The 24,286-nt window shown below is 36.3% G+C and overlaps 1 protein-coding gene across 8 annotated transcripts in view; it reads right to left on the reverse strand.

The window, feature by feature from the left end:
• The window catches only part of ATP2B2 (ATPase plasma membrane Ca2+ transporting 2), a 252,133-nt gene that overhangs the window by 63,475 nt on the left and 164,372 nt on the right, over positions 1-24,286 (reverse strand). For 7 of the 8 annotated variants that reach the window (XM_042823423.1, XM_042823421.1, XM_042823429.1 and 4 more), the window contains exons 6-12: positions 23,149-23,274; positions 22,248-22,280; positions 20,689-20,784; positions 14,509-14,550; positions 12,674-12,838; positions 10,217-10,431; positions 8,399-8,641 (exon numbers count right to left, since the gene is read on the reverse strand). In XM_042823423.1, the coding sequence (XP_042679357.1) occupies positions 8,399-8,641; positions 10,217-10,431; positions 12,674-12,838; positions 14,509-14,550; positions 20,689-20,784; positions 22,248-22,280; positions 23,149-23,274 (920 nt within the window). The remainder of the gene's footprint in view (positions 1-8,398; positions 8,642-10,216; positions 10,432-12,673; positions 12,839-14,508; positions 14,551-20,688; positions 20,785-22,247; positions 22,281-23,148; positions 23,275-24,286) is intronic. The other variant, XM_042823425.1, reaches the window with a different exon arrangement.

The raw sequence follows: 24,286 nt of genomic DNA on the forward strand, positions 1-24,286 counted from the left end.
TTGAGCAAGGAACCATCGCTCACCAGGAAAATTCTAAGCTCCTGTAAGACTTCGTGTTTTCTTTCCTCGTTTACCCAGTCCCAATCACCACTGCCTGGCATTTGTACAACATTGTAAGAGACAGTTGCTGGCACTGCCGTCTGAGAAGTAACTTTGTGTAAGTAATACTGTTTATTTTCCAAGTCATTAGTCAGATTGGCATTAACCTTTTAATTTTAAACGGATCAAATGCAGCATTTATCTAGACACTGAGAAATGCTCAAGAGAATATTTTAATGCCATCACCTGCGCACTTAAAAAACAAGAGGATAAACAGTTTTCACAAATTTCTGCTACCAAGACAACACACTGAAAGCAGCCAGTGACAGATTTACATTCCCAGTGTACTCCACAGTGCAGAAAGAAGGTTCAGGCCCTTTGCTCCACGTTGCCTGCTGCAATGCCAGTTGACCAGGAGGCAGTCCCCAGTGCCGTCACGTGTGCTATGTTTCTTATAATCATCCCAGGTGTTTCTTACTGTTTGCTAATTTCTAGGATTATTATGTAAGGATAAAACCCTCCATAGATCCATATTCACACAAAATGGCTGCCAAATAGCGCTCCTCTTCTTCTGCCTGACTCAGTCTTAAAGATACTGAAATCTTGATTCTATCCAAAGGTGGAATGTATTTTTGAGCGCTGCTGGAGGAAAGAAAGCCGAGGAAAGAAAACCATTATAAAGGATGATCTCTGCTCAGACTTTGACCAGAATTAACTGAAATCCCTCCATTCCAAAAATACTGATAAAATCTCTCCACAGACAAAGCTTACAATCTCCTATGAAGAAACTGCAGTGCAGCAAGGTAGGGAATGCCTCTCAGCACAAAGAGCAGCACACTGACTGCTCAGCACACAATATAGGCAAACTCTCCTGCTGCTGTGGTCTAACCAGGGTCTAACCATCTTTTTTCCTTATGTTCCAGGTTTACCCTTTCCCCTCTCAATGTATCCTTGTTCTGATATTCTGCTTTCTTCACATCCCTTCCTTCCTCCACTGCCACTTCCCCAAACGTGATCTTCTTTCCAATATATAAGTCAACTCTGCCTGACAACAGATGAATGAATTCTCATTCTCACAGACTTATTCAAGTCAACAGCTGGAGCTGCCAGTTATATTTGCTGCTTACTATTAATGGCAGGAACCACAGAAGGAATAATACAGAATTTAGGACACACTATTCACTCAATTTATTATTTATTTTTTTTTAATCATTTCTGTTCCCATTGTTTCCTTAGTTTTCTAAGTGTAACAAACGTTGGGCTGGTATCTATTTTAACTTGGAACACTGTGCGTAATAACGGGAGAAGTTACATATAAAAAAAGATCTAGCATGAACATTCATATCAAATAAAAAGAAATGGTAATTTTATCTGCATTTTTTAATGCAAGAAACAAGTGCTTATGAAGAGTTTCAAAGAAGACCATAAGTAAATTGTTCTTCCAATTTTAACTACCGTATTAACTGAAACTGTAGTTCAAAGAATAAAAGCTATTTTCCCATGGTTTTCCTCTGAATAAAGAAGAGAATTCTAGTGACATCCAGTTGCAGTTTCATTGAGTCTAATTGCCCTTGGTAAAGAGCTACAGTAAAATACGGAATCTTTTGCTGCTGCCTCAGGAAATACAAATTCTGATATTTTCTGTTTATAGGTATGGCATAATCTGATTTTTGGCTTTTGAGCCTGGTGTAAGAAATGAAACAATCTCTCTCTAATTTTTAGAGACTCTATTCTGTTTTGAATACAGGACTTCACTGTACATGAGAAATGTGGACCTTTAAAGTTGCACCCAGAGGAGGGTCACAAAAATGATTCGAGGGATGCAACGCCTGTCCTATAAGGGCAGGCTGAGAGCTGGGGCTGTGCAGCCAGGAGATGAGAAGGCAGCAGGGAGTCCTGAGTGTCTAAAGGATTTGTAAGAAGGAAGGGGACAGACTCTTTAGCAGGGAAAATGTTTCAAATTGAAACAGGGGAGGTTTAGATTGATTATAAGGGAGAAGTTTTTTTAGAATAAGGGTAGTGAGGCACTGGCACGGGTTGCCCATAGAGGTGATGGATGCCTTGATATTTAAAGTCAGGCTGGATGGACCTCTGAGCACCTGATGGAGCTGTAGGTGTCCCTGCTTATTGCAGTGGAGTTGAACTAGATGGCCTTTAAGGGTTCCTTCCAACTCAAAGATTCTATGGCTCTATGCCAGTTCTCAGCAGGACAACAATACATTAATGATCAGTGATCCTGTATAAATACACACATACAGGTACCTAGAGATATAAAAGATGAGGTCTGTGCTATGTACGACAAGAATTAGAGAGCTGCAAACATCTACTGTTGAAAAGATAGATTTCCATCCTCTTTTGTTGCACTGATAAATTTTTAAATTAATCTAGGGAAAAATCAGGAAAAAATCTACAAACCTACTAATTCTGGTGGGTTTTTTTTTGTGTATGTTGTTTGTTTTCTTTTTGTTCATAAAGTAACTTCCAAATTATCCATGTTTTTGAATACAGCTTTAAAGCTTCCAAGAAGACCTTAACTGTATTGAAATTGATGAAATTATGAAAAGTAAAGGAAAATGACAGTGAAATTTTGTTGGCTAAATGGTGTATATATTATGTACATAGTACATACATTGTATATACATTATACAAATAGTTTATACATATAAATATATATGACTACTGAGAATTTGTTTCCATCATGTCAAAATAAGATAGACAAGATGAATTGAAGTGTTCAGTTCTTTCAAGCTGGGTCACAGGAGGCTTGCGAACAGGAAATTATAGAACATCAAAAAAGACTTTGTCTCTTGGGAAGATGTTAAAGGGATCAGGATTGCCACTATACCAATGCATGCAGTGTGTGAAATAAGCAGAAGGAACTGGAAATCTTGATGCACTTGGAAAACTATCACCTTACTGCTATCAGGAAAAGCATGGTGGGATGATTCACATAACTGGAATAATTACCATGGAGGGCCTTCTAGAAGGGATAGGCAAGGTAGAAAGAGTGAAGGAGTTGCCCTCTATGTTAAAAAGTGGATGTACTGCGAGGAGCTCCCTCAAAAGCAGTCAGGAACACGTTGAAAGCCAGTGTGTTAAGATCAGGAATGGGAGCAATGAGGGACAGCTGGTGGTCAGGGTCTACTACAGGCAACCAAATCGAGGCAGGTCTGTTGACAAGGCCATGCTTCAGCTGCAACAAGTTTCCATATTAAGTCTTGAAATTTGATGTTTTTAAAACCAATTGTATAAAAGCAAAGTAAATGTTGAACTTCACACACCTCTTTGAAGACTTTCTGATGGGACGCTATCTCCCAGCCACCTAGATAGCTGTCCTACTTTTGGATGCAGATACATTCCTCACAGATGAAAAGAACCCTTCCACTGCCTCTACATCTGTGCTGTCAGTCCCCACTGTAGAAGCTCATTTATTCATGTGAAGCAGCTATTGTGCTAGAACCTTATTCTCCTCTACTTCTACAATTTCAGTACTGTAGAATGCATTTTCTTCTTATGGCTGTCATATTATGGGTTACCTACTTGTTCTGTCAGCCTCCCTCCACCTCTTTTCTCCAAGAAAGTATGAATTGTATTCATTCCAGTATTTCTGCATCAGACAATTAGTTAAAAGAACTATTTATCCTTAACAATGAAATCCTGTGCCAAAGTCTCTTGAACTGCTTTCAGTATGACATTAGGGATTTAGTTCACTTATTTTCATAAGACCTTTCAGTATATATGCATGAAAAAGTAATTACAAAAGGCAATAAGGTGAATTAACACCTCCCTTTTTCTCCTGGTAAATAGAAGTGGCTGACTCTGTGTTGCAGTCCCATCCTGTGGCTATGCTGCACACCAACTTGCATCCTCAGCATCATTCTCCCATTGACAGATCCCCTTCTCTGGGAAGTTTGTGGGAAACTCCTGTTTGCTCCTTGCTGGGAGTATGTCTGGTTTTCAAACCTACAGCCTTGTGAGTACAGACCTGTAAGAGTGTACTGTGAAGAGTCTCATCTGGGGCTGTAGTCAGAATGTAGTGGCAGTTTGGGTGCTGGCAACCTTGGCAAACTTCACTGTTTTTTTAGAGACGTCAGTGTCATAAGCGTGTGGTTTTGTGCTTTACAATAAACAGGAAATACATTGCTTTCATTGTTCTGACAGCAATTGTTATTTTCTTAATTCACCACCTTTGTTTTATCCAATAAAGCCATTGTTGTCCAAAAAGCTGCACAAGGGCACATTCATTAGCTAGTATTTATCCACAGGTAAGTGTTTACTTCATTTTGTAAGCTGTGGAAGGCAGTGAATGTTCTGCACTTTTCTGTGACATCTTTTTCCTTCAACAGCATCAGTAAAAGGATGTCAATACACTATGCTGCACACCATACAAATGCAGTAAATGATGCTCCAGATCCTCAGAACTGAAAACAGCCCTCACAGTGCAGATATTCACCTAATACAAGCATAAGTAGCTCTCTTTTTTTGCTCCTCAGGCAGCTATTAAGTGCCCATTGAAATGCCTGTGTTAAATCATGACAATGACTGGTTCAGGCAAGTCCATTCGTACTGAAAATCCCACGACTAAATGTGAGACATGACCATTTTTTAGTAAGAACACATTATACTTGTCCAGCAAGCATGTAATCTTTGCCCTCTGACAGATTTGAGGAAATCAGAAGAAAAATAATTCATAAAGAATAAAGAAAATAATGCTCTGAAAGTAAAGCTTCCTATTTATTTCCACGGAAATAAAATCTACAAAGAACACAGTAACAGTCTGATAGTGCTAATTCTCAACTACAAAATGTGATTTTCAACATAGTCATCACCATGAGCTCTGTATTTGTGCCAAAGATGAACAAGAAAAAGCCTGGGTGCCACACTCACCAAAATCTGCAGCAGCAGAGGTGACCCACTGTCGCCACTGCCATTGCTGAAATGCACCACCTGCTGCCTCACTGAGCTCACATCCACTGTTTGGTCTCCATAAATGTTCAGCCAAATGTCAGTGAATACCAATGAGTGCTATTTTTTTCTGAACGGAAGAATTCATTGACGCTTTTTTGCTTCGTATGTACTTCCATGTCAGACGCCATTTTGCCAGAGTGCCCTTTGCTGCCATTTCTCTTATGGCAACAAACTGTAATGGAATACTGCTTTACTCCCAACATTTGCCCCTGTCATCGTGAGCCAACATAATAAAATAGGAGGCATTACTTTCAGAGCAGCTCTCATACTTTTCTAGAACTGTATTTATGCATGCAAAAGCTTAAATCACTACTTTTGCCATAAAGAGTCTGTATTTCAGTATTGCTCCCTGATATTCAAGGTCACTGTGCTTTCAAACCAAGTGAAATTGAGTGATTCCCAAAATGGAAATTTTGTTTTCAGACTAAGAGGTGCTTCACAGCCTTTGTCACAGCTTACCTCCACAAAATTAAGTCCAATTTATATTTTTGGTAGTTAAAGCTACATAAAACCGTAATACTGGGGAAAAATAGGCTTTCTGGAAAACATCTTCACATAAACAGCATAAGAGCAGCACTGAAGATGCTCAAAGACTAACAGAATGCAAAAACAGCTGAGAGAATACTTTAATCCTTGAGAAGCACTGAAAAGAATTATATATAACTTTGCAGTTGTTTGGTTAGAATAACTTCTTTTTAATTTCTCAGGGAACCTCAAATCTTTTCTTCCAAGCAGCGGTATTATTTTCTTTTTATATTTTTATCAATGGTTCAGTTGCCTCTTAATCAAAAGATAATAGAAGATGAAACATTGCTCACTCAGCAGATAACATAGGTCCTGTATGTGATCACTCTGAACAGAAGTTCAGAGCGTGTACAGTGAGCATGTACAGTGTACATGTAACTGGATCACTAATAATGTATGTAAAATACGTCATTATATCTAAAATTCAGTTGTTACGACATTTTCTCATACACCCTTTGGGTCTGAGCTGATATTCACCGTTCTATTAACTACATTCTGAGAATGAGTGCAAAAGCATGTGTTCAGTATTAACAGTTAGAAAAACAACTGCACCCTTTATCCGACTCCCCTCTGTATTTTTTTCTGTATTTATTTACTAACTGTAGTGAGTAAGGGCTTTGAAACAGTATTTTCTATCACAAACTTTAGCTTAAGCTTGCTGTAACAACCACCTCCTCTGATACTGGAGTATTCTCCTGGGGTCCACGCTTCAAGGTTTGACCTTATAATGCTGTTAAAAAATGACCACTAATTTTATACAGTTACGTTCCAGTATTCCAGAGCATCCTGTGATTTCCAGAGAATAAATGGCTGCATCTATTAATTTAGAATAGAATTGATCTGTGCAAAGGCATAAAATAACGGCAGTAGTGGAACGCTGACTCCTAACAAGCACACAATAGTCTTTTCAGTGAGAAGGAATGACTCTAGCTAACAGGAAACAAAATGTAAAACGACACCAATGGTGAGATCACAACAACTACTATTAACCAGGAATGTTTCTGTTACATGAAACAGCTGCCATAAGACAGAGGATATTAAACGTATATGTTATACATGCGAGCCTTTGGAAAGTGGTGTAGTATCTTCCCACATCTCATCCAGAAAGCTAAAAAGTCAGATGAGAGTCTGAACCAGCAGGAAGGTGAACACAAACACCTCATTTCTGTGTTTGGTTTCAAGCATTCAAAACAAACAGCAAAATGCTGAACAACTGAGTCACAGCTGACATTAAGTCTTGCTCTGCCAGCTGCACCTACCTGAACTAGCAGTCTGCTGTTCTGTGCCACCTCATCTCAGAAATGAACAAGTTCTGCCAGTGCTGGTAACTTTCTCTCAAATCCCTACCACAGCTGAACTCCACAGTGACAGCTAGAACTGATACTGGCAACTAGCAGTTATACAAACACCAATGTCCATATTGACCTATTGCCCTTCGTTCCTATTTGTTTCTATTTCCATTTTTTAATTCCAGTGTGTGTCCTGAGGCAGAGTTTGGTTCCATTTCAATTCCTGCAGGAGAAAGCACCTAGACTTGCAGGGGCTATAATCATATTAACATAACTAAGATATATGTTCCTGTTTCTAAAAATGAAACGTTACACTGATCTATGAAAGCATGCTCATTAACAGCAAAACATTCCTGCTAATTTTCAATTTGTGTAAATTAGATTTCTAAAAGCCACTGCCATAAAATACCTATGTAGCTTTTACACTGAACCACCTAAGAAAGGAAGGCAGGCCCGTTTTCATTTTGGCTAACCTGTTTGGCATGGATCTGGACAGATCATAAGAAAAAGACAGAATGAGATCCAGAATTCAGGTGAGAACTGATGCTGCTATTTTGGATTCTTACAGCTGAAAATGGTACGTAGCTGAGTGAGCTCTGCATTTCCAGAGTATCTGAACTTCAAGTCAAAAGGAGTAGCTCTGACCTCAGTTGTCTATTACAGCTCCTTGTCCTTGTAGAGCAACAGAAGAGCTGTGTTCATTAAGGGCTGATTTCAGTTGCAAGGAGGGAACAAACAGTACCTATTTGAGCTGCTGAAGGCTTCATGTCCTCTCAGTGTAGAAAGTAGCTCAAACCTGCTCTATTTCCAGAGAGCTTTCAGTGAGAACAAAGCAGTGGGTGCCTCACAGTATTCCAACAATTGTTTTTTTGTGATTGTGCTTAAAAAAACCCTACTTTTAAAATATTATGAGGTACATATATGATGCAGCTCAGCTCATTATTGATCTATAAAAAGGACAATGCATAAACTCACAAGCTTAGAAGATATTTGGTCTGATACTAAGTTTGACCTTTCAAAGAAAAAATCCACTGAGATTGCAAAAGTTTTCAGTCTCTTACTAGCCATATACAGAAAAGTCTAATGGCACAAGCCACCAGATTTTTCCATTATGTCCTCCTTCACTGAGTAAATAAAACATTTGCAGTCATCATTCATTTGAAAATGTAACAATAAGGACTGTTCACTGATACAACCAATCTCACTTGTCTTACTGAAGAATTAATCGAAGATTTCACACAAAAGTAATTTTACAGATAGGAAGCCTCAGTGAAAACTCATTTTATGAGTAAAGAAACCAGCACACAGGTTGGATCATCCCAATCTGTTGGAAGTAAAACATTGTAAATATAGCATGGTCTTGTATACACAAGTACAACCCTGTTCACAAAAAAAGAATCCCACGTAATTATTTTCACAACCTCTGCTCTCATTTTGAGGAATTCAACAGCATTTAACAATTCATGCAGAATGTTAAGGAATTAATAATGCTTTCACAAGTTATGACTCCTACTACCATGTTTCATTTTACTACTGGAAAAAAAAAAAAAAAAAAAAAAAACCAACAAACTACTCACCAGAATTTTTGTAGTGTAAGCACTGTTGATAGCAATTGCATTAACCAGTAATTCGAGAGTCTTAGCAGGTACAGAATCAGGGTCAGGGATCTCTTTGTAGTGCACATCACCAATATAGGCTTGGACGACTGTCATCCGGTTGGTTGTTAGTGTCCCTGTTTTGTCAGAGCATATGGCTGTAGCATTACCCATAGTTTCACAGGCATCTAAGTGGCGGACCAGGTTGTTATCTTTCATCATTTTCTGAGGGAAAAAAAAAGTAACTCCAAGATTTGCTTTGACAAATCTGAAACATCAGTCATACAAAGGAAAAAGTATATATCTTATTCACTAGAAGCTCAATCAGAATTTTGTGTCCAGTAATCAGTACTGTATTTACTGTGTAAATCAATCAAGCCCTGACCATCCCTGGAATAGTTTTGGTTTTTTTTATCAAATGAAATAGTTCTATCCTTTTATCATGGATAAATACTTTAAGGAGCAGGTAGAACAGCAAAGATCAGCTGAAGTACTGGAAATACTGAAAACAATAGGATTTTAAAAACAGTATAACTATAGCAAACATAAGAAACTGGGCAGTTTTACACACTTCCTTTTGGTTTGCTTTGTTTCTTATTGCTAAAGTCCTAAATCTAGAGATCAATCAGGAATACTTAGTAGCATAAATAAGGTTACCTAGTAATTCAACCACTGTATATGCACAGAATATGATTAAGAAGCTATCCTGTAAACTATTCATATTTCTATATTTTAACCTTGTAATGTTTAGTCAAACTTTTTAGCCTTTATTTAATACCATTTCCAATACCAGTGTCACCCTACAGCACAGAGAGTGACTACACACCTTACAACCCAATCAAACTAAAATAACCACCAATGACTTAAAAAATCCACCACCATTCCATACTGCATATTTTTCACAAGATGGACAGTCTTCCTGGGGTTATAAGTTGCCCTTACTCAAACTTTTTCAATATTAAAAACCTCTATGTCCAATCACCTGACCCTAACTTTCAGAGCAATACCTTATGCTCACAGGACACAGTGTCACCAGCTGAAGCCAAGATGTATAACTGTTTGATACTGCACCCATAGTTACACAGGGATGGATGTGCTGCATGCACTGTGTGAAGGCCATCAGGAGAATGGAAAAATATTTTTAAAGCAGTTAGGCTCCTTACTGGCAAAATCATGTGGCTGAGATCTGCTCTTTTTTTCCCTAGTAAGATCTGACTACCTATGAATCAAGATATTTCTTCATAACGTTCACGTTATTTACCTGCTAAATGGAAACAAATCACAGAGTTTTCACCTGGGATTGCTAGAATGTTTATGTAAGGCCCATCATTCTTTGATTTTGTGACAGAATCATTTGCATTGGCTAAAAAACCACTGTAACTGCATTGAAGAAGAATTCTACTTCCTTCGAAAAAAGAATCCTGAAAACTTCAAATCCTTGTCGAAACTTTTTACTATTGCAAAAGCAAGTCTGAAGACAAACTTATATTAAAAGCCTACACTACTCTTAAAAGTAAGCCCCGCTCAATAAATTCCTGGTAACTTTGTTAACTAAGCAGGGATTTCTGTTGTTTGAAAACTGTGAAGTTTAAAAGACTTGAGTTAGCATACAAATGCATTTTTTTGTTTTGTCAGAAGTACTTTCAAAGCAATACTTTAAAGAAATTTCTCATTATCATTTTAATGACATTAATTTACAGGCCAACTTCAATCAAACCTGACAAAAGCTGAAGAATAACACACTAGCAAACTCGACAGAAAGCTATTTTTTCTCCTATAATTATTTTGAATGTTTCTTACCTTTACAGAATAAGCCAAAGAAATAGTGACAGCAAGTGGAAGACCCTCAGGGACAGCAACCACAAGTACAGTAACACCAATAATGAAGAATTTAACAAAATACTGAACATAGACAGGAGTGCACTCAGGTAACCACTGTTTCTTTTTCACCACAAAAGTGTCAATGGCAAAATATAGTACCAAAATGATTACAGTGATGGCAGACATCACCAAACCTGTAAATAGAAATATGCAGTTACTACAAAGTAAAAATTAAAAATACGTGCAATTAGAACTTTATATTTGAGTTTAATTAGAACTTTATATTTGAGTTCAATGTAAAATTATTTTCACTCTTCATGAGAGTTTACATTGCCACCAGTACAAATAATGATGAATTTTATAACGTCAAAGAAAAAATTATTATAATACATTTGCAGCAAAAACCATTATTATAGTAAGTTTACAAGAAATATACATACATTCTAATGAAGAGGGAGATACTCCATTCCACAGAGCAGCTAGCTGCTGCTACAGTAATTTCTAAGCACTGTCACATTGCTGCCCTTAAAACTTACCAGGCAGTCTAAAGTTGTGCTGTTGTTTAACCTAAGTTTTTCAGGTTAGTACATCACTATTCTGTACATATTCAAACATCAGTTGCTCATCCTTCTTTTTAAATATGTTTACCTTAAGAGGCTTAAGAAAAGGAGCCTCTTCCTATCATTTGCTGTTATCTAGAATATTTCAGACAGGCATCCAGTTGAATACAATGAAGTAACATTGCAGAATTGTCCACTGAACAGTTATTTAATTGGTCTTCTTGTAAATTTTACTAATACTAGTGTTCCCAAAGTTTTTGTTACAAAGGAATCTACGCAAATAGTGCTTATTTCTGTAAGGAGAGGCTCAAAGGCATACAACACTGACAGCGTTCCACAAGAGAGATTAATAAGTATTTCACTGAAGTCACAGAAGATCCTGGCTGGGCACAAATTTGCTCTCATACAGACTGTGGTAAGACAGCATTTCTCGTGCACAGTTTTGCTCCTGGATTAAAGTGACAAACAAAAACTGGTTTCCTTTGGAACACCTACTTAACCTTGTTGTTATTACTCTTCGACATTCTCTGATGAAGAGGGTAAGCCTGTTTTTCAGAGTAAATTAATTTCTCCCTAATGAGATCATGGAAAAAAAGGGTGATACAGTGAATTCCATGTCTTGACTGAAATGATAGACAGACAAATAAATAAAAAAATAAGTAAAAGGATTTTAAGGTTGACAGGATTTTGATGACTCAGGGAGACCACCACTTAATATCAGAGGATAAAGAAAAATCCACTAAAACATTATATAGGGAAATCTTTATGACAACTCAAGACATTCCCATAGATTGCCTGATGTAGAAGGAAAAATAAGACTAAAGAGATCGTAATTAATTTAATTCATATTACTTGCCACATTACTGTTAGAAAGATGTATACAATTACTTGAAAATTACAAAAGAGATGTAGAGAAAGTACTTACTGTTGAAAAATATGTAATTTAAGAAGTTAATAAACACAAGAAATTATGAGGTTTCATATCAGTGTGTATTGCTATATAGCCAGCAACAAAACAAGAGAAGCCTGAGGAATATGAAAGTGGGCAAACCATGAAAGTGAATACTAAAGAGAGATAATTGTAAATTACGAGCCACATACTGTCCAGGAAAAAAAGACAGAAGTGGTGTCATGGTTTTCTGCCATCAAAAAAAGTGCAATAAACTAAGAAGGATTTAGAAGGAATAGGAGGGATAAAAATCAGACTGGTAAAGAAGGATAAGGGTGTTCAATGGAAGTGAAGATAGGAATCTGCTGTAGGAGCACAGCCATGTATCTGGGTAGAGTCTGAGACCTCTTTAATACCACTAGAAAAAAATAGTTAGCAAGCATTACATCATTTTGAAAGACCTAAACTTTCTACCTGCACTGTTGGAGAAGTGCCACTTTTAACAGCATGGATCAGGTGGTATTGGACAGAATAGCCAACAGATACATCATATTTGCATAGAAGGTGTGAACATGGAAGTCACGAGATAATAAATAGAATAATTTCAGAATCCACAAGTGGGAAATACTGTGAGAGTGACATTTTCAGATTATATTAGAGATTCTATAACTATGTACTTGGAAGGGAAGAGGAAATTAATATAATGTAATTACTGCATTTGGGAATATCAACTAAGCTACATTTCATTTTGCTTCATATATTCATTACAATCCAAGTTGCCCAAAGCTTTCTGTTTCTTGATTGTAAAAACTGGGCTTTAGAAAATGAAAGATCTTCAGTACCACCTACTATCTTCAGAACCATACTATGACAGCCCAATCTTAAATGTTGCACTAATAAAGCACTACTCTGTTAAGAATTATTTGTTTATAAGCCCTTAGTGCTTAGTAATAATATTCTGCTATTCAGTCAGTTATCCCATCATACCTGCTTTGCCTATCTGGACTGCCAGCTTGGTCAGCTTTCCCTGTAGGACAGATTTTTCCTTCTTGTGCATGTTGGATTTCTTCTTGTCTTTGTCATCTCCTTCTCCCCCCTCGGCACTCTTCAGTGGCTGCATCTCCATGGCAGCAGCCCCATCTTGCTGCTTGGCTAATAACGCAGAACAAAACTGTTACTTCAGAACTGTCTTCCATTCTTTTTCTTGTAGTGTTGACACTGAATTAAACTAGCAGCACTCGGAGCTGATGAATATAACTTTGCACAGGATTACCCTCTGCTCCCACAGCAGACAGATGCCCAGGTGAGGACCCAGTGGGGTTCCAGAGGGACACAAATGTACAAGTTTACCCACATGCACTTCACACAAGGGAATATGTATGTAATGCACCATTTGTCAAGTACCATGAAAACCTCTAATTCTTGGTTGGTTTGTTTGTTTACCACCAACAATATTCTGTATCATACACATATATATCACTTAATGTTTTGCAACACTTGGCAAGAAACAGTACATCAGCACTGCAGGATTTCCTAGAATAGCAGATCTCAAATATTTTGGCAAGTTGACTGTCTATAATTTTCTAAATTTTGGTATATCTCATAGACTACAATGCAGACTTATAATCTTAGTGTTAATTAAACCATTTTAAAGGCAGTGTGGTTGCAGGGATGATCCATACAACTGCTGCTCAACTCCATGGGCATCTCAGTGACCAGTGGACCGTAATTTGGGAACCACTATTCTAGAATAATACCAAACTTAAATAAAAGTTTCCTTAGCATTCATTATCAGATCGCCTGATCTGACCTTCAAGTCAGACAGCAATACCATCGTCATTCTTCGGTAAAAAACAAAACTATAACTTTGAAGGCTAAAGCATCCTTTCTTGAAAGAATGCTAATGCTGATACAAGGAAACTTCAATTTAGTATCAGAAAGAAATAGATGCTTTTTAAAAGCAGTGACACTCCATAATTTATATATGTGTATATGTCCGGTACAGAAAGGAAAGCAAATTAAACAGAATGAGATGAAACAGATCTGCTCTGGTTTGGCATTCATGAACAGTTTTTAGAAAATTTCGCTTATTTGACCTGGAAATGTAACTGGTCTGTCGAACCTTAAACCACACACATTTAGTATGACTTTATTTACTACTTCTGTACAACTAACAACTGAGTTCAGCTGCTCTGTTTTTGATCCATTAACTTTGCTAAGTTTAGAATTTTCCAAAAAGAATAAAATGGTGTAAATTCCTTATTTAGCATAATCTAAAGAAATCATGATATCTGGTGTCTCCTGTCTAATAAAAATGGAACTATAGCTTTGCTTCAGAGGTAAAATATTTACTTCCATGTCTTCCTGAGATTGTACGGTAAATAAGGAACACCTAATGTTCTTAATCTTCCTCATCAATATAGCACACTTTTACACTGCTGAATAACCCAAGGCATTACATTTCCTTTTGCTATTATTTTATCTTCTCCCCACAAATAAAAATGTCTATACAACACCATTAAACACCAAAGTCAACAAGACATACCAAAAAGAGGGTTGGAAACTCACTAATGATACATAGCATAAATAATTTGCACACGAAAATGAATTCAAACAAGCTTTGAGACATGAAAGTATCTTATATAATGATATCTTCCTCTCCTAAGAATCTGATACACCAAAATTCTATAAATTACAATTTCTTTGGTAGGGCCATTTGTACACTTGTGCAGAAACCACAGATTTTCATTTTATTTTTCAACAGCATCTAACTACATGCTAAACATGACATCCACAACCTTCTTAATAGGAAAGAAGATTACCTTTGTTCTGGCTGTTCTCCATATTCCCATCCTGCATTTTGCCTATATGATGAAAAATTTCAACAGACAACAGACAGTAAACAATCTTCACCCAAGACAACATGAAAATGGAAATTAAAATGAAAAGGGCAGACAAAGTTAATGACAGCGTTACAGATACTAATTTATGATCAGTAGCCTTTGTTATATGTTTACTTAGAAGCATGGATGACATAAGGTGGATACATTAAGCATCTGCAAGTCAAGTTCAATGGTATAACAGAAAATACTAAATATCATTACTTTTTACAAACAAATTGTGTAAGTAATGAAGATGAAACTAATAAAAAGAATCCAGTACAAAGCAGAAGTTTAATAATACTCCTGAACTGAAATCTCAGACATCTACAACTCAGTAAAACCACAGGTAAAAAATTGGCAAACACCAGTACATAGCGTGACTTAATTAACATCCACCAAAATTAAATGAATTATTTTGGCAAATTAAGACAACAAATAACTAAGCTGTTAATAAATACAAATATATTAAACTGTAAAATGACATCTTTCTTATTTTTGCCATGATATTTAGCAAGTTGCTCCTGTAAATATGAACGTCAGGTGATGATCCTATTTCCTGATCTATTCTAAACAAAGATGTAAAATATATTTGTAATTTCCAGTGTAATGATTTAGCTACATTTAGTTTTGCCATATCAAACCCATCATTTGTAATACAACATATCAAATTGCCTTTGAAATAAAAATGGCACAGTACCAGTTAGAGCACAGGAAACTCTGCTATTCAGAATAACTGTTGAACATAGAGTATTCAAAACTTGTTGAGGTACGCTGTGAAACTTTCACAGTGATAAAAAAATTTAATCTCATGGAATAAACTACCAATGTCCTGAATGGATGGCATCATCACGTTGTAGTTAGTTATCATTCTAAATAGAAAAATAATACTAAGGAAAAACAATAGTCAAAATATCTTCACGGGATTTTGACACATTCTGCTAAAAAAAGTATCATAAGAGTTTGTTAAAAAACAATAATAATACAGCAGCTAAGTTCTGCTCTTCTGCCTCCTTGTGATTACAGAGCTGATACCAGCATGCATAATAAAGCAGCAGAAATTATGCTTCAGCATGTATTAATCTTTTCACGCTATGCTGTGAAAGCACAGTAGCAAATCTGAAAGGCTAAGATGCATTTCTTACATGTTTGCATTTTCAGTAATTGGGAAATCACTAAAAACTCAACTCCTAAAAAGAGCAAAAATGGCTGAAAAAGCTGAAAATGTATTACTGTGACATTTCACTTCATACTTAGTAGCATGAGGCTGCAGTCACTGAGAAATTGCAAAGTGTAGAATGATAGTAAAGGAAAGGATGTTTTGCTAAATACAATGCTCTAAGTATTCACTAGGATCACTGAAGTATGCTGTTTAGCATGCCTGTTTTTATCTCCGTTCTCAGCTTGGATGAAATATGATTTTAAAAAACAAAGTATACCCTTCTCCCAAAGACTTACATCTTGTCATAAGACATGATCCTATGACTATGAGCAAAAAAAAGTTTGTTTTCATTTTGAAATACAACAAAAATTTGTCAGTTCATCTGAAAACTGTAGTATAAAAAAACCTAACAAACAAAAAGCACCCACAGCATGTGGCTGAATTCTAAATCTGCCTGTGTTTTTCCTGCTCTGTGCTCTGCTTTATTGTTCGTTTTTCTGAATACAATTCAAATAATTCAAGCAGTACAATTAAAGATTCTTCAACTAAAAAAATACAAATACTGTTTTCTATGTGAATCAGTATTTTGCTATTGTCTATATTTGCCGCTTAATAGAGGTGAAATCATTATCATAATGAATTACACTAACAATGCATCGATCCTGGCTACCTGAAAATACAAAGACACAAAAATGGTCATTTGTAACCAACAATGTAAACACACCTATTTAAGAAAAATACTCTAAACCTCTGCAGCTACTGTGCTGCACTTCAGTTAATATTTCAGGGACTGCTATGGGGAGTAAAGTGAGTTATTAAAACTAGTTGAATTCAAATTATTTAGATAGATCAGCGAAGAATTAGACAATTAGGTAAAGAAAATAATAGAGTAAAGGGAAATAAGTGGTTTGGTTCCAAGCATTCCCTGTAATTCATTGAATCCTAAGTCTGCAATTGACAAATCTTAAGAAGAAAGTAAGAAATTAATGTGACAGAATCAGTACTGATGAGAAATCCTTCTCCTTTCAGCTTGTGTTAGGACTAGAGATATTACCTGACCTGGGTGCATTATTTACAAAAAGAACATTTCCCTCTTTGGGGACAGTGTGCCCTGAAATCTGGGGCAATTACTCGGAGTTTATTTTCCATGCAAAGATGAAAAATCAGGATGTTGAGAAAAAACTTCCAGAGCCTCTTAAGATTTGTATTCTGTTAAAGGCTTCGCATTTAAATATAGAATGTTTTTTGCATTTTGCCTCTACCTCATGAACATTTCCATCTCTTTACTTGGAACATACCCATGATGCTATTACTGCCAGAGTTCTTACTCTAAAAACAGTAACCTCAGCCAAGAAAAACTCCCCTTTCACTTCTCCAGCCCTTAAGAAAGGAGGAATCAGTGAGACAAAGTAATAAACTCCTACTGCTGGCATTAGAAGTTACTTGTTCATTGGAGAAACTGCTTGAAAACACCCAGAGAAGCTAATCCAGTTTTATTCTGCTGTGCTGTGGTGGAGTGAAAAAAGAAGCTACCCTACTGATTTTCCAAAATGTCTCCTCGTGCAACAGAAATGAGCTACAGCTCTCCTAATGCCAACTCAGTTATATTATGCAACTCATAAGAACAGATGTGCATTGCAGATCTATATATAGGGGGAAATGTGATGTCAAACATGTCAAGTGAAAGATTAGGAATTCTTTCATGAAGTGTGATATGAGCCAATGAGATTAACTACAAAGGAATAAACCTGATCTCATTGTCTCAAGTTGGATATTTTAGATACTTTTATGCAGAGGGATCTAGGAATAAAGCAGCCAGTGATCAACACTGCTTTCTCCAATCCAATCTAATTTGGGATAACCATGCAATAAACAAACTGAGGTTGCTGCTTCCCATATTTAAAAAAATACATATTTTATATTTTCTAAACGCAATACTATAAATTCCAAGGAATTTTCATGAATTGTGACCTTTCTGTAAATCGGTATCCTTTTGAGAACTGAGTATATTTTGTGGATATATGCATATTTATATATTAACTAATAAGACTAACTAACAATTATACATTTTTATTTCAAGTGCCAGAACTCTACAGAATGTGTAGCAGTTCCTTCACTACAGCAGGAGGCCAACATTAGCACATGTCAGAAGCCTATACAGCTTCATCACTGTAAGTTCAGGGACTGCGCATAAAAAGCATTTTTTCTGGGCCAACTGTGTATTTGTAAGTAGGATATAAACCAGTTTATTTTAAATTGTGACAAGTTGATTTTCAACTAACAAGTAATGGCATTTCCGGTGCTAAGTACTTATTCAGGTATATGATGTTTTTTTGTTCCTTGGAGGTGTGTTCTACACAGAGATATAAGCTGTTGGGTAAAACTGTTCATTTCCAGTTATACCTCAGGGAAAATCCTTAGACATCATTGAAAGTTTAGTTTAATCTAGGCTGGAAAAAATGGTTACAAGAAGTTGATATTCTTCTGTTAGAATTTAATTCTTTCCTTTCTTTCTTCTCTCCAAACCCTGCAGAAACACAGCTGTGAGGGCTGCTCTGAAAGTAATGCCTCCTTATTTTATTATGTTGGCCCATGATGTTAGAGGCAGATGTTGGTGCGATGGCAGAAGAAGTTGAACCTTCCCACCTATCTTCTATTACATTTTGTAGCTGTGCAACAGATGGCAGCAGAGAGGCAGCCTGACAGCATGGTGTCTGACATGAAGTACTTATAAAGCAAAGGAGTGGAACTGAATTCTTCCATGTGGAAAAATTGCACACTTTGACATTCATTCATACTTGATAAACATTCATGGAGGCCAAGCAGTGAATGTGAGCACAGCTAGGTGGTGGGTGGTATGTGTCAGCAGTGGGGACAGGAACAGTGCGTCATCTTGGCTGGTGTAGATTTTTATGAGCATGGCACGGCATGCAGACATGCTGACCATCGCTGGTGAAAATGCTGAGCTAATGGTGGTCACTGTGCTGAAAAATAGTGTTTTGTAACTGAGAATTTGCTCCATCAACTAGTATTTGTATGCACTTTGTATCTTCTGTAGTTTCCATGGAAATAAATAGGAGGCTTTTATTTCAGAGCTACCAATGTACCTCTGAAGTGTTCTCTAACTCATCACTGCTGAATAGAAAAATGCATAATATTAACAGAAACCAGACTAGGGCAATTTCCCAGGGAATTTCAAAGCACTCAGATTCAACTGTGTTTGCAGTCTCAGCTCTCTTCTGAACATACTATCAGAAAAGTTGATTTATAGAAAGTCTCTTCTCTCATATTGATCAAAGTTCTGCAGAATTAATCCAACTGCCTCATGTTAGAAAAGTTAAAAGCAGAAACATACTCTGCTGAATTACTGACTTCAACACTTACCACTGAAAAGCACTGAGTTTCTTTGTCTAACGATAGCTTTAAGATAAACAGGGATAGTAACTATTGTTTCTAATGGGAGAGAAGATAGAAAGTCCCATAGATACTTGCTTTAACGCACTGATTTAATATCCTTTGACACTCAATTTCAATATTAAGTTCAGACATTAAGATCAAATGCAAAAGATATTTGCCAGGCAATTAAATTGTGCTAACGGAGAGACCAGGTTAGAATAAATCAAGATTAATTTCTTCAGCTTAGTGAGCAATGGTTTTCCAGCAAAACACTTAGGCAAATGCTTAACCTACTGCTCAGCCACTGCAGGCCTGAGACTAAATATAATTCTGCAGTCTCCAGGGAGACAGAAGGAGGTAATCTGGTAAGACTTGGTTCTGTGGGTGTATTTGTTTTGCACACAAAAAAAGTATGCGTGAATTAAAAATAAAGGAAAATGAGAGAGTCCTCATTAATTTCCTGGTTCTTAGTCTCTAAGAAACCTGAAATTGGGATGTTGGAACTAGGATGGTTTAGGGATAAGAGAGGGATGGGACTTGTAGGCAGGTTTAATATCTTTTCTGATTTTGTCAAGTTATCCCACTAGTTTATCTTACTAACTCTTCAGAACTTGCTATGTCATTAACTAGCTTTACATGCATAATGCAACAACTACTGACCTATAAAGGAAAAATTTCAGTTATGAACATGACAAAAAATAAAATGGCTCTTGTCAGTGTAGTTGATGCTCTACCAGAGGGAAAGGGCTCTTTAGTTTAGTAAAGACTAAACGTATTTTATGAACAGAAAAAATACAGCTGTTCTAAGACTAGTGTTCTAGACTAACTGACCCATTCCATTTAATACTGCAATTAAAGTATTAGAAAAGACTGAAACACCTGCATGCTACAAATGGGGTCAAGAAGCTGTAGTAAGAGACAGTCAAAATTGAACTACATATATATACATTTAATCAGTGCAGACTGGCTCATAGTCACAGACTAAGAGCACGCACAAATACCCACACAATGCCATTTCAGTCAGCCTCTTCTCGAAAAGATGCTGACAACAGCAATTTTTTAAATGAAAACACTGCAACTTGAAATTGAGCCAGCTTCCTGACCCCAACATTATTTCTCAAAACTACGTGAGAACTTTATGAACACTTATGAGAGTGCCACATCAGAAGAAAAGATGACACATTCCTTTCTTCATGGTGTTCTTCAGCTCTGTGCTGATCAATGCGTAACGAGTTTTACAATGAAACTTTATGTACAGGCAACTCAGGAGTTTTGAAACTAGTCTTTGTTAAACTGAAGATTTTAAATGCAATTTTAATCAACAGCAAAGAGATCACAGTTCCTATTTGTTCAACTTCCATGCCTAATTCCAGGTGAATGAAATAATTCATTCATAGCATCTTTGTGGCATCTCTTATAAGCTACTGTAGAGTTTATGGAATAGGAGCATTCAGAGGGTAATGACACACATAAAACAACTGTGCAGTTCATAGAGGAAAGAGGGAATCTTATATAGTTGGGAGAGAGATCTATCAAATAAAACAAGCTAGGTGTTCTTGACGTACCATTGACTAAGCTGGCATTTGCATTATCAGTGGCATTTGCACTTGCTGCACCATCTGTAGCTGAAGGAGGGTGGGAGGAGGGATGGGAAGAATCTACTGAATAATAATGGATAAAAACAAACAACAAAAAACAACAAAAAAAACCAATAAATAATAATAACAAATGCACATGACAAAAGCAAAAACATTTATGAAATACTGTGGCTTTGTTTTCTCCAAAATCAATGTTTTAAATTAATCAACTTAATTGACAAAAGCAAAACATCAATACAGAAAAGAAAAAACTCATACATAAAAGAACAATAATTACTAAATAAACAAGGAGGACATTTCACAAGCTTGACAGTTGGTGAGAACTGACTACACATAACACTATGTATGGTCCTTAATGTGAATTTTTCACTTAATCTATAAAAGATCTGAAGATATTAAAAATGGTTGAAACATTTCCCTTGAGTAAATGAACTTATGGGATGCATCAGGATTTTTAAAATGTGCAGCATACTCCATAGTATATGCAACATGACAGATTTTGTATTTGATGTAACACTGCATGCTTCAGTACATTACTGCTGGCACAGCCTAGTTTCACATGGGCTGGCCCAATCCTTGTCCTATCATCACCTAGTAAAAACATACACTGATTTGAGCAGAAATACTAAGTTTTCCATACTATATGCAGAAATGTAGAAGAATTACAGGCTCTTGGAAAATACAGCTTCGTGGAGAATAACGTGTTGTTTTAAATTCAAATGATAGGCATTCTGTAATTGCCAGTTTTGAGGTAAAATGAAAAAAGTAACAGAACATGAAGTCCTCATTTTGTTTTCAGCAATTATCTCCATATTAGAGAAACTGCACAAGCAACACATGGATGGGAAAGTGATTCCTTGCTATTATTTTACTGGGGACTTTCTACTAGAGTACAGAAGATGAATCTCTGTAAATAATAAAGTTCTACTTGTTTCTGTTGGCCACTTGTTAACCAACCACACACAAGTCCTCTGATGAGACCAGGCCAGGAGTCTTGAATGAAACATAATGACTGTTTCATGCTGTACCGGTTTGCCGTTCAAGAAAAATCGTTTTAATTTACAAGTGGTAAGTTGAGAGAAGAAAATGAACAGCATACAGGATTTAAAAGCACATCCTGTGTAAGCAGTTTGAAATTTGAAAGTTGAAAATTTCGATTGCAAATGATGACTGATGATAACAACACTGTTTTGGTTGCTCATGCTTATTTTTTATTCCATTTGGATACTCATACTAACCGGCACAGCACGAACTGCTAATAGCAAATCACGCATTTCAGCATTTCATAAACAGTAATTTACTTGTGGAGATTAACTGAGTATTCAAGCTTAACATTAAGATTTGCAACACCAATAATGCGTGCACACATAAGCGTTTGCCATGAACAATCCTGTTGATTTGAAATTGTTCTTTAATTTCACTGGACCAATTAAAAGACAGTTATTTTGATCATTCATTCAACCCTGATTTGCACCAAAGCTTGCTGGCTAAAAGCCTCATCTGATGTGGCAGAATGCTTACTCTACCTGGAAGCTGATTTCCATCCTCCTGTTTCACACCTGTATGATGATTTTTACAAAACGTTAATAACAATAAAAACATACACCCCCATGAGACTGAAGCAAATTGCTAGGACTGGTAGGATTTCAGTGAATGGCAGGTTTATATACCTAAGTTGGGGCTCAATCAGCAAACACCTTTGTCTAGATACTCTCCTGCACCAGCACAAATCTGCTAGTAACACTACAAAATGAGGAGGAATGTTCTTGGTATTGCAGCTGTATGCAGTTGGATTAAGTGTCTGCTTAGAAAGATCTTGCACATCTCTGCAAGAATCTCTGTCTCCAGGAAATAAGTGACGAACACTGAGCATTGCATTACTTTGCTATCTCAGATTTCTCTTTCGCTAGGCTATACACAGTGAAACACTGGAGAATTATCAGTGTCTTGAGCAAAATAAAATAAACAAAGGACCTCAGGGCAGGCAATTGTTACATTCAAGCAGATACTGACGTTGCCCCTTCCATAGATGCAAATGCAAGAGAGCAAAACCTTTGCAAATTTTAGGTGACTATTGATTTATGTAAAAAGATATGACAGTGGGAGTATGCCCATGTATTCCCTTGCATTTAATTATATACTGAGAGTCTGCAATTTCACAATGGAAAAATATCTTGTTATCCAATGCATGTTATTGGGTAACGGCTTTTGCTGTTTTTCCATGTGACATGCAATGACAAAAATGGGTACAAAAAAGTTTGTAGAATCTTTTTTGTTTGTTTGTTGGTGGGACTTTTTTCTTTGACTGATTTGTTGGTTGTTTATTTATTTACTTATTTTGGTCAAGAATTGAGGAGATTTCTGGCTATTTAAAAAAAAAAAAAAAGCTTTCTTATTAAGAACATTTGTATGTGCTGAGAAATCTACCTTTTTTGTCTTTCTTTTCTTCTTCTTCTCCTCCAGCACCTAACAGAGTAAAGATGATGCCCGTCTGAGAATTCACACCCACAGCAGTTACAAGCATTCGTCCAGAGCCTTCCATGACGTGAGTACCTGAAATTATGGAATATGAGCATTTTATATATATGTATATGTACACACATATTTACATACACACATATTTTAATACACACATGCGTAGGTGTACATATATATAAGAACCATTAAATATGTTATGCATTCCTTTCAAGAGACAATGTATATTTAATTGTACTGAAAGTGCTAATCTACAGGTTTTACTCAAGCAAATCTTAGGAGCCTCTTAGAAAACTTCTGGTATGAGTTATGAGTTGTGGGGACATAAGCAAACTAAAACTGCCTAGAAACAGTCATGAGTATTTTGATCTAGCATCTTGGGAAAGACCTACAATACTGGGTATTAAAAAAAAAAAAAAAAGCTTGGAAGTCAGAATGATGTACTGTCATGACATGCACTTAAAGTAAATTAATAAAAAGTATTTTAAAAAAAAAAAAAAAAAAAAAGCCTGAAACCACAGTGAGACAGAGAAGAATTCTCAAACAGGCTTATTGTAAACTACCACAAAACGGATTTTAACCAGCTGAGTGATGCATCTGCTGACTGAGCAATTACAGAACATTACTGATTTCTGATGGAGAATCTTATCGGTTATTCACATCTAATCAGCCTAAATGGACATGGGAAGATTTGTTCTACATCCTTTTCTTGAAAAAGCATTTTATGGGATGGAGCCTCATCAACACAGCTTTCTTTCACTGAGCAATCTGAGAAGCTGAAAAAAGGAATATTTTTCATTAAATAGATAAATATTAATATATATATTATCTCCTCATAACCTTTTCTTAAAATCCATTTTTTATTACTGCTCATCCATTTGTTGTCCTCAACATACTAAGTAATCCAACTATATATTTGTCATCAAAATCTCTTTTTCTAAATAATTAAAGCGGAAACACAGAATAGAGAGCACACCTGTCCACATTAAGCCTATTTTAAGAGCATAAATATCACAACATTAAGAAAAATTCAGCAGAAGTAAGAAAAGCAGTAACAAAGCCATTACTGATCAGATCTAATTAAAAAAAT

This window comes from Centrocercus urophasianus, unplaced genomic scaffold, assembly GCF_019232065.1.
Source record: "Centrocercus urophasianus isolate 14NV4802_14NV808 unplaced genomic scaffold, USGS_Curo_1.0 seq_22, whole genome shotgun sequence".
In the NCBI taxonomy this organism is placed as follows: domain Eukaryota; kingdom Metazoa; phylum Chordata; class Aves; order Galliformes; family Phasianidae; genus Centrocercus; species Centrocercus urophasianus.